We start from the raw sequence: 12,200 nt of genomic DNA on the forward strand, positions 1-12,200 counted from the left end.
GACACCAACCCCAAGCCATCCCTTGACACAGCAGTAATAAGCAGTTATAACAATAGTAGATGTGCTGTCAGCACTGCTGAATTCTTTAGAAAGGTGAAACAAATGCCAGGTAGGACAGCTTACCTCATTCCTCGGGGACACATATGTGAAGATCCAAGTCTTTTCTGGACAGATGAGTGAAACAGTTCCAGTGACCTTTTCAGTCCATACCTCAGATATTCCAGTTAAGGTGTGTCATATGCAAGAAATGGTGGTTTTGACATAACTGGAAATTAGCATTAGCTGTAGATATGACAGGCTCACAAGTCTCTTGCTCACTGAAAATTCTGAAATACAGCAGACTTTCTCCAGCCAGGTTTGTTGTGGCTATAACTGAAATGCAGCAAATGTCTGCTGTGAGGCCCGCATTTGCCTGAAACAAATTCATATTGTATTTCATGGGTACGATTTGATGATGATTGATTTTAGGATGAGATGTGAAAAGCCACATCTGTTTTCTGATTATTTCTGTGGTCAGGATTTCACTACTTTTGACACTTAACATGAATAATCTTTTCTTTGATAGTAGTGCAACTTTGTTGAGCAGTACTTTGCCATCATTTGGTCAGGTCATGAGTTTCTTTTCTTTTTAAAATTGTTGCAATTTCTCCAGGCAGATGAACCTACCATTCTGCAATATCTACCTTCAAGTACAGAAGCATATACAAGACATCAGGGTGAAATATTATTCACACCAGCAAGGAACAGAAAGCTATTGGATGAGACTGCTGAAGGATAGGTAAAAGCTTAAAGGCTAAAACTGAAGCAGAGAGCACCACTAAATGAAATAAAAGATTTGTCTATTTGCTTTTAAAACTGATTCAAAGGCAAGGAAAAGCAAACTACTATAAGTAAACCACTTTCAATCTAGTAAGAGTTGTAATGTGTTGCTGTGCGTAGTAAGGGGAAGGTGGGAGTCTACAAGTTACTACTGCTTAAAACTCTTCATGCAAGAGGAAAGCATAACAGCATTGCATCAGGCAACTAACTGTTCCTAAGGCACTGGAGTTCTGGAATGATTTGCATCTCAGCAAGATGAGGCATATGAATTCCTAAATTAGACCAACAACGACATACACAGAAAGAAGCAAAAACATTCTCTCTTCCTTCTCCTCCCTTCCTTTTTGCTTTCTTGTCATAGAGTACGTGACCCACGAGAAACTGGAAGAATCCTTGGAGTCACAGAGCTTACCCCAACCAAAATGCTCCTCTCTGCTGGAGTGACCAAAGCCCATCTGTAGTGGACAAAATGAGGTTTTACCATGTAAAGTGTATTTATCCTGTTGAGATCAGCACAAATATAAGTGATGGAACTGACTTATTTTAGCTCAGTTCCAGCTGCAAAAACTTTTGCTTGAATCCTAAAAACCATGACTCACTCTATCTCCATCTCCTTAACTCTGCATTTCTGTCAGTGCTTCAGCACCCAAAAATGGACTAGTTTTAATAGCAGTTAGAAAAAAAAACAACCAAACAAACATCTTTTATTGTTTAAGTAAGCAGATTTGAAATGGTACTACTGAAAGCTAAGTATACATGGACCCCCACTGTTCGGTTTTTACAGTTGCTCTTATGAGTTCTATTGTACTTCAACTATGTTTACACAGATATTTTTTTCCCCACGTTAACTGCCCCTTAATTCTTAACTTGATTTAAGACCTAATTTACCATAAAGGTACATGAAATAGAAGAGACTGAGAAAATACTTAAGAATAGGTGTTGTTTACAAAGAAACTAATTTATAGTATGCAATTACTGATCAGGTAGAACAAGAGTTTGAAAACCGGACTGTATTACAAAGCATTTTTTCAAACATCCATTTTGGATTATTGCTGGAAGGTACTAATTGGTCTATTCTAGACTAATTTACAAACATTCATAAAATAGTGAAAAATGCATGCTTTAGAAACCTGGTACATTTCATGCCTCTGGACTAAAAAGAATATGAAGATGGAAGCAAGTGATGGGCATTTTTAATGTAGATTAGTAGTGCTTAGAGTTTTTTTTCTTTTGTACTAACAGACGCTTCAAATTTTTTCTCATTCCTTTCAGGTGATTTTTTATCTTCAGGTTTAGTCCACGGAGGGCTGTGCAACTTCTGTTGAAGATGAAAACAATATCATTGTAAGCACTGCATACACGATATGCACATACACAAGCAAAGTAAAAAAGTTATGTTAAAATTCTGTGGCAATAGTGCACACAGAGCTGTATTTCTGTTAATCTGATGTAACAGACTTAAACTACTGTAACAGAATGTGATATTTACCTACTGTGTCTAGAAAAGGATTCTGAACTCTACTGAAGAAAGCAGATTTAACAATCTTTGACAGTGCAAAATCATACAAGTCTGATGCTGCTTTAGAGTCATGGTAATTGTCATCTTTTGGTCTACTAAATGAGGATCTCAGGTGTATAACTTGTTTACGACTTTTCTGTTGGTAACATGGCTGAATACAAGTTCACATAATTGCAGCCATGTAATTATTTTGGAAATCTCTCCCTTCTCCTGTTCCCAGTACTGTGGACATCACGTCAATTAAGTCTTTTGACTACTAGGATACCTCAGTTCTTCAAGTATTAAATAGTTTTGCACATTGTTAACAACCAGAAGCCATTTTGAACAGATGAATCCATCAGGTACAATCAAAGTCTGAACTTCAAAAGCAGTTCTGTCTCAAAAGCATTAGCGTGAAAGGTGTACAGTCCAAGCAATTGCATGCTTTACAAGACCTTTTAATAAAAAACAGAATTTCTCAGAAACAGAATACCTGAAAACTTGTCTCTGTTTCTGCTGTCTTCAAACGAGATGTTGAATTATTGCGATTCCCCAAACACTTCTTGCCAACCTGTCAATACAAATGTCAGAGAGAACTACTTTGTACTTTTCCTAAAATATTGATGATTTTCCTAAAAAAAAATAACAGTGGTTTTTTTTTAGCCTAGTCGACGAAATGGAACAAAAGAAAGTTTTCATAGCTAAGTGAATCCCATACTTCCATCATCCCTATAATAGCCTAATGTGGCTGCAAGTTTAACAACTTAACACTTATCTAGCTTTTTTTCTTCATGTTTAAATCTCATCACAAATAGAGAAGTTTATTCCTACAGTGGTCCCATGGAACAGGTAAGTAATTATAAATGTCTGTTATGAGTGAAGAAACAGTAACAAACAGATGAAAACTAGCATTACAGTTAGGACTTCTCTATTACTAGTCTCTTGTTCTAAACTGCTAGATCTCTGAGGTATAATAATCCCTGAGTGGAGATATGTATAATTCCCTGTATGAGCAAGTCAGATGACTCTCAAGGTACAGAAAAGCTTTTTAGATTCATTGCTGTCATTTTATTCCAGCAATAATGTAATTTTCTTTGCCAATATGCTTTTGAATATCAGGGAAAACAGAGTTGAACAGCATAAATAAAATTAATTACACAGTAGATTTTTGAACCAAAGATATCTCATGTTATGAGTTTCAACTAGAGATTTACCCAGCACTGAAATTTCTGCTGTAATTAAATTAAAGTCCCTTCAGGAGTGGGATTAATGATGCCATAGGCAAAGAAATTAAAATAAGAAATACAGTAAAATATTGATAATCTTTGGTCATTACTTTAAAATGTGTTCACATTGGAATTTCTCTACTTGTTTTGCTATTAAAACTGATACATTTAAATGCAGTGAAAATAAATGGGCTTTTTGTTTTAAGTCATTAAGACTGTTTCCAACATAACAGTAATTTTGTTTATCTTAAATTTTAACAAAACTCTTCCTCTGAAATGTTTCCTGCTTAGCACAAACCCTTGAAGATTTTTAAAGCTAAGTCAAGCCTAGACAGAATATGTTTTACACATCGGACATAATGTAACATACTAATGAAAAACAGTGAAAGAATCATTAGTATATAGACATGAGTTTTACTCAAAGGTATACAAATGCAAACATGCCTTCAACAAGGAACTCCCAATAACGTCCATGACAAGGTTTGCTGACATTTCTGCAACTTTTTTTTTTTTGGTATTATGGTTGATAACATCAGTCTAGGATAGAATAAGATATTTGTGTCTAGGAGAGCAACAGAATCATGAACAGAAGGAGAAAAAATTTTCTGAATGGTAATGTTTCGAGGCATTTTTTTGGACAGACTTTCTTAAGAAAATGCCAAGTCAATCTGAATTCATCCTATAGCACCTTAAATCGGGACACAATAAAAACTACCTCTCTCTGCAGAGAACACTGAAAATAAACACACTAACATGCAAATTAAATATCAAGAAATTTTATAAATATCCTTTCAGTAGAAAAGACATTAGATTGGAGTTAATTAAAAAGTAAGATACTGACAAGGGAGAAGAAAATTCATTAATTTTTTGCACTTGAGAAATTCTGACAGTCCCTTGCCTGTAACAAAGTTGATCTATGAACAGGTGTGAATAGGAGAATGAAACATGTTATTAAGAAAACTACTTGGAGAGGAGATTGCTGCCTCCCTCCTGAAAGCTTCTAGGGAGACGGTGGTACTGCCAAGGATTTTATAATACTTTGGGGGGGCTTTAGTCATGTTTAAGCTACTGAAGTGAGCCTCTGAGATGGTGTAATTGAAGTGACTGATGGTGGGGACTCTTTATCAAATTTTTCCCACTATACACAATAGCAAATAAAAGTTGGATTAATATTACATTATAAGGAATAATCAAGGTAGTATTGATTAAAAAAAAATCTGTTGATAAAGCACCTACTCCTCCTTTTATGAAAATAATTAAATAATAGGTGTTTTCTGTTCTAGATAAAGACTAAGTGAGATGACAAAGAGTAGATATTTTAAATAAAATTTTAATACTTCAGAAGCTTATAAGTGTGGTCCTGGCAGAACTTGTATTTAATATATTTACTAGTGAGATAGAGTTAAAAAAATGTTTTCAGCTTAGTCATGTTTAGAAAAATTTGAGGGTTTCAGAGACTTATAGGTGAGCAGCTTGAGGACAAAAGATGTTACAGATCAAAAAGGAACAGCATTTCAGATTGTGTAATGAAAAGGACAGAAATAATGTTAATGAAATATAAGATCATTTACAAATCCATAATTTATTCTAACTGTACATACTAAAAAAAAAATCAAGTAACCTATTTCACCAAGACAATACATAGGAGATAGGCATCAAAAAATATTCATTGGAATTAACATAAATATAGGTCAACCATTTAAGACACATACAGAAGAAGGAAAAAAAAGGTTGCCTTAGGAAAATAAAAGCTAATGTTAAAAACAATGCTTTATAAGTGACTAATCTTTCATACGGTTTTCATAGACCAGATAACAAAGGCCATCTTGGTAGGAGAACAGCAGTGAAGATTTATGTCTGTAGTATTTCATATTTGTTCACTCATAGTTGTTTTCTTTTCAGCAACACACCATATGGATCACTGTTGGAGAAAGTAGAATGGGACATTTTTCTAAAGAAAGCAACTCCTATGTCTTTATGTTGTTAAAGTGTGAAGTATTCGTTATTGATTCCTTGTCATAGTGAAACCTTGAGTATCCTTAACAAATAAATTACAGATCAAACAGCATCGATATCTTTCAATATGCCATCAGTCAACAGCAGTTCAACAGCTAGAATTATAACCGGTCACTGTGGATGAGCTCTATACATCCTCTGGCTCTTGGCTTTAAGTCAGTTCAGTTCCTAAAGCTGAGACAGACAGGTATAGCAGGATCACCTGATATAAACATAAACTGGGCTTAACACAACCTAAACTGAATCCCATACCTATACCCCCTCATGCATACATACAAACACATGTATGTATATATACGCCTCTGTGTATTTATTTGGTTCTATATAGAGACACACAGGTATGTATATATTTATGTGCAGGTATATGTATACACAAACACATAAATATACAAACATACACCCCCCCCTTTCCCTCAGCTAAAAAACACCTCAGACAAAGGGGGAAATATAAAACCAATGCACTAGAATACCTTTCACAGCCATGAGTGACATGCAGACAAAAAATGCCAAATATTACTGGGTGTTTTTTTTTGTTTTTTGTTTTTTTTTTTTTTGTTTGTTTGGTTTTTTTGCTTGTTTCCTCTATGCCAAGTGGTGGAAAGATTGTTTTGTTTGCTTTTCTGTGCAAGTGTCTCTGTCAGATTCACTCCTGTGAGAGGTACACTAATTACAAAAATACAGAATGATAGCGTGACATGGTGGAAACTGGAAAGCAAAAAGCAAACATGGAAGCAAAAAGCAAAAAAAATTGCTTTTGGAAAATAAAGAGGTTGAAATGTTGTCAGTGTAGTTTTTCTGTTTTATGAAAATGAGATTTTAGAAGTGCCTGTTGGAAGAAATATTGGGGCAAGCTTTGAATCAAGATTTCAGCAGATGAAGGACACAAGAGCAAACTCGTACCTGTGTGTTTCTCCCACAAGAGCAGGCATGCCAGCTGCCCTGCTTGAGATGGGAGGGTCAGGAAGGGGAGAAGAAAGGGAAGGTGCCAACTCGGAAAGCCTCTATGCAGGACAGTTACACTTCCAGCTCACGCACAAACCCTTGAACACCACGGAATAGAGCAGAGCACACCCTTAGCCCTCATAACTCGCTGTCTTCAGTCCTTGCACCACCAAGGAAGAGGAACCCTGGTACAAAGTGATGCCCCCCTCAATGTACGCTTGTGCAGAGATACATACACCTGGGCAAAAAGCAGATTTCCCCATTTCTGTCACAGAAGATCAGCTGTTGTTCTTCCAGAAAATGAGTATTTTTAGCAAGATTATTACTGGGAAAGCTAATAAAATGCTAAGACTATAAGAGAGGACTAAAAACATGCAAGTAGAAACAACGATCAGAAAGTAAAATAAAATGAAAGGCAGTAAGTCCCCCAAAAAAAGGTCTCAAGTCAGTCTTGTTGTTAGTTTAATGCAACTCCACTGACTCCTCTTGTACCATCACACCAAAGCAGGTTGTAATTTAAAATCTTGTCAGCAGTACTTCAAGGATGTTCTGGTTTTCATGGCAAGTGTAACACGACATTTGACATTATGGACTGTTTCCCCCTGCTGTCGTGCAGAAAGCTGTATGGAGAGGAGTGGGAACATTGCACAGAAGATGAAAGAGTTTTGTCTGCACATCATCTCTCTTGGTCACAGGTAAGTTTTACATCTGTGCTGGCTTCATGGGAGGGCAGGGAGCAGGCACTACTGCTCTGTCACCATCTGAACAAGTCCCAGGTAACTCAGCAGGCAACGCAGTCTCATCTCTCAACCTCAGTGTAATGATTTAAAGTTTGGCATAGATATGAAACCATTTCTTGCCTGTCCCTCTTAGTGCTTGCAGTTCAGTCAGGCTCTTATAAGCTACATAGCAAAAATTTAAAAAAACAGAAAAATTTCTAATACCCAGGAGAAAATGAAGGCACCACATAAATGACTGCCCCTTGTCCCTTAGCTAATGTCTTTTCAGAGATCCAGAAGCGTAGTATGTGGCTCTAGGGTCAACATAATAATACAACATAATAATGTTGGTTATTTTCTTGTTTGTGCCTGAAGTGACAAGTGGATAAAGAACGCAGATCAAGTGGCAGGTGGATAATGAATGCAGATGAAATGGCAGAGTGCATGGTGGAGGCGGACAAGACTAAATACCTGGGAAGCTATAAAGTAAGGAATAGATCATTCTACATGCATGCTTTGGTCTAGCTGAAAAATATTGATGAGCAAAATATTGCAACATTAACAAGAGTGCAAATTATTGTTAGCATGGTGAAAAGGTATATTTTAATACAAGATCGTGACAGAAATACTTCAGTATACTCTTCTGCATTTAATGAAAACAACAGCAAAAAAGCGAACAATAATCCAAAATTCTAACTTCATTACCAAAGTCTATTCCCTGTCACTTCAGGCACAAACAAAACAGGCAGTTCATCCTTAACTACATTCTGTGCTTTCTTCTGCTTTCCTTTAAGGAGACTGAAGGTGGCAGTTTCAAAGGGAATGGGATGGCAGACTAGCTCTCAGTCCCATTCAGAAGCACAATCCCCATGTTTCTTACATCAATACACTACTGCAATTCCAAATACGTCAAACCCCATGTGGCGTACAGGCATTTAAAACACAATGCAAGCTAAATACATTTAACTCTAAATTCTCAATTCCCCAATTTCTCATTATACTTCAAACTGATGTTTTGGAGATTCAGTTAGTATTTGCTCTATTCATTGGCCACAAACAATACTTACCTCACCAGGTTGGAAGCAGCAATTGGACCATTTCATTGTTTTCCTCACTCAGTTAAGCTTAACATTTATTAAAGCTTTAACTGCAACTGTCACATTTATAGGTTCATCAGAGATAAAGACGGATTCTGCTATTGATATTTACTTCCATTCCTAAAGGCTTCTCAATCACGTACATTTTGTCCTAGCTTCATCAGCATGTGCCCACACAAGCAACCTCCTTTTTCTAGATTCAGGAAGCAAACCTTCAAAACTTATAATCACAGCCAGTATTTATCCAAGTATACGGTTATTAAGTAAACGATGACTAGTCCTTGAAGCAGTTTTATGACTCAGCAGTGAAACAAGACAGAAAGACACATTTCTTTGACGCTTAGAGTCCTGCCTCCTCTTTTTCCCGCCATTCCCTAACGTTTCCTTATTTTAATAAAAATTGTAATAATTTAATGTGTTATATCTGACCATTACTGATAGATCCCAGAATTTCACCCACGAATGAATTAACTGTATAGAATAAGCTCTATATTTTATGTGTGGAAACATTCTTCACCTTGCCATTAAGTTGTTCTGACTGGTATTTACAGTACGTTTTCCACATATTTTGTAATTATGGGCATATTTGTAAGACAAACATTATATTCATGAAATTACATATGCTGTATTTTTATCTTAAAACATCAAGAGGCATCCAATGTTTGAACACTCAACTTTAAAAGCTCTAACACACACCAGTCAGAATTCCAAGTAGTGAAAGCTAAACCTTTCCCAAGGAAAAGGCTTCAGGAAAAAGAGTGCTGGAAAATTTTATTTAAGTATTTGATAGTTGGCCAAGTCATTTCACTGTTTTCACTCTTATTAACCCCTTCCAAATTGCACAGTTTTTTCTTAACATGTCCTTAAAATTTAGCTTGGCCAATATTCACAATTTTTATGGCTAAGCACAACAGAAGTCATCTTGTGATTTTCTTCTACATGGTAGAGAAACAGACCAAATTCAGCAATGTTGAATGTTTGTTACTTGCTTTACACAAATTTTAAGAAACACATTAATGATCTATTTGCATTTGTAAAATAAAATTTTCATACAAGTGCATTTTGCCTTAAGCAATATATTTTGTATATATAAGAGGAAAAAAATATTGAGAACAGTAAGAGAGAAATTTAACAAGGTAGAAAAATTGAGGTGGGCATAGGTCTTGAAATACTGTGCAGTCTTTACCAATTTAGTGTGCAGTTTGATTAACAAAGTATTTTTGCATGAAATTCTGGTTATAAAATATGCAGTTTGATCAGTATAATATGCAGAATTTCAGAAGTTATGGTAGTCAGTTCACCTAGTGAATTATACAGCAGAGCTGGGGAGGTTCACAGCTGGGTATATAAATTATAAAGGTGGATCACCCAAGTGTGCATCTTCATTTAAAAAGAATTTTCAAAAAGCCAGTTAAAATTCAGCTATTAAACTATGCAATTTGACCCACAAACTGCTGAACAATGTAGCTAGAAAGCTATTCGACTGCACCAACGCAGCAAGTAAGAACTGGCTTTATTGCTCAAATAATCATTCAACATAGCACAAGTGGACAGGAAATCAAGAAGTTTAAATAAGTGATATTATATTCAACTTCTATAGTTCAAAGCTAATTCTGCCACTGCCAGATTTAGTAGACCAAACATTGCGGCTTCAGCATTCCTTTGCATCACTACAGACCTCCTTTTGGCTTCAGCAGGCACTAAAGCAGATATGCAGGACATTTGTAGAGTATGATGGAGGAGATAGTACTGAGCTAGTTCCAAAGAAATTAAACCAGGTACCGGGAGAAAAGGATGGCATGGTCAAGTCAACTGACAAACTAGGTATCTTAGTCATCATTAGCCAAGTCAAATCCACAGTTTATCCAAGGACATGTTTTATCAGATTCACTCATTGATTTATTAGAGATCTGTATTTCAATCTCCTTTCAGCCTCATTGTTTAGAAGAAAGATATGGAGCAAAATGTAGTGAAGTGGGCATGTACATTTTCATAAAACACCTCTGCAGGTTTTCATATCCTCCTCCTATTTTAGAGCACAGTACTGAGTGGATGGTTAAACTAAGATGATGTAACTTCTTGTGACCTTCATAGTCCTCATTTAGGGAACAGAATTACTGAATTCACTTTAAGAATTTTATTACATTGAAATTTTGTTATAATGATTTCTTTTTTCTCTCATTACTCCCTTGGGAAAGCAATGGGAGAGTACAATGTGATCAAACCTCAGCAATTGAAACTTATAGAGAAAAAAGAGGCAAAATGTTGTGGTTGCTTAGAAACATGTACAAGTTTGGCTCTGATACTCAGTGTCCTTTGTCACTGAATGATTAATGAACATGCAGTGTTTGTTTACTGCAGGAAATTAAGGCAGTAAATAAAAGCACTATCACTTTTATTTATCAGAAAAGACTCCACAAGGACAAAGAGCAAAAAATCTAAGATGAGAACAGAAAATAAAGAATCGCTTTATAAATTGTTTGATGTTTTAGCACTACCAAATAGGTGGTTTTAAATGACATGCTACACACATAAGAATTATTTGATATGAAAAAAGGAAAAAGTACATGCTGGTGTAAAATCCAAAAAAGCTCCCACAAAACTTTTGGACTCTCTCTTTCAGGAGACAGTCACAGAGAAAACACCTCTGGACAAGACTAAGGAAAAATAGTATTGACCATATTCCTCTAATAAAATAATCATCGTCATCATCTAAATAATGGAATCTTTTAAAAGAAAACTGAAGTTAAGATTTTTTTGGTCTTTGACAAATTTCAAATGATTCGATCTAATCAAGATTTTGTATTACAGGATAGTCTATCTACTTCTGGCTACTACAGATCCCATGTCAAATTTCATGACAGCTAAGGTATCAGCAGTATCTAACTTCAAAATCAGCTAATATAATTTGGCCTGCCTGTATCCAATTTGTAAATAAATCTTCATTTGTATTAATTTCAATGTAAACTACAGTAATCATTATGAACATTCATAAAACAATAAAGAAGTTGCAGTAGGATTACAAATTTAAGACAGAGAGGGAAGCTTAGCCATACAGACTAGAAAACATTGGTTGAGATCAGCAGCTATCTCCTTTTATTTTTTGCCTTAACAACTGAAACATTGTGTGTTCTTCTCTAGTCAGTCTTTACTACAGTAGTTCTTCCAAAACGTAAATCGTATTTTGTTTATCAGAGAGACAATCATAGGATCTTTACAAACCTCTGAGAAAGCGTTGATGAAATATTAGGTTTCTAAGCAACATTTTAGTTTTAAGCATATTCATTAAGGTCGTGGTCTTTTATCATGTGCTCAACCTTCATTTATTTTTCTTAAAAAAATGGCACAGGAGAACCTGACATCCAGGCTATACTTCCCTCATTGGGAGTTTAGCAGCTGCAAAAACTTCTGATAAAAACACACACAACCAAATAATGATAAAATTATGAGAAAAACTCTAGAGTATTCCCCAGTCTGGAATTTTCTTGATGTGATATTGTTCACAGGTACAAATCACAGCTTTGTACTATTGAAGTAATACGAACCTCTAGGAAAATAAACTACTTCTAGTTCTTTCAGGATTTAAGGTGGTATCTCTAAAGTCATCATATGAGAGCTAATTGTGCAAAGAGACATTTTTAATTCATTTCTTGAATTAATTAATTGGAATTCTTCCTTGTCTCTAGAAAAATATGTATTTATTAACATAAGACAAAAAAAGGTAATAATAAAAGGTGGGAAGGGGTTGCTAACCCATTGTCGTCATCTGCACGGTTATTGTGTCCCATGCAGTCCATGTTCAGATGGACAGTGTGTGTAGGACAAAGAAAAAAAAGTTTCAACTTGAACAACAGGAAAACAAAATACTAGTTGTTACAAGCAC

The 12,200-nt window shown here is 35.5% G+C and overlaps 1 protein-coding gene across 1 annotated transcript in view; it reads right to left on the minus strand.

The window, feature by feature from the left end:
* Window positions 1–1,492: 1,492 nt before the first annotated feature.
* The window catches only part of LUZP2 (leucine zipper protein 2), a 197,485-nt gene continuing 186,777 nt past the window's right edge, over window positions 1,493–12,200 (minus strand). Inside the window, exons 11-12 of the mRNA XM_074884575.1 lie at window positions 2,811–2,888; window positions 1,493–2,137 (exon numbers count right to left, since the gene is read on the minus strand). Of these exons, the coding sequence (XP_074740676.1) occupies window positions 2,033–2,137; window positions 2,811–2,888 (183 nt within the window). The 3' untranslated portion in view covers window positions 1,493–2,032. The remainder of the gene's footprint in view (window positions 2,138–2,810; window positions 2,889–12,200) is intronic.

Source organism: Strix uralensis, chromosome 15, assembly GCF_047716275.1.
Source record: "Strix uralensis isolate ZFMK-TIS-50842 chromosome 15, bStrUra1, whole genome shotgun sequence".
Taxonomy (NCBI): Eukaryota; Metazoa; Chordata; class Aves; order Strigiformes; family Strigidae; genus Strix; species Strix uralensis.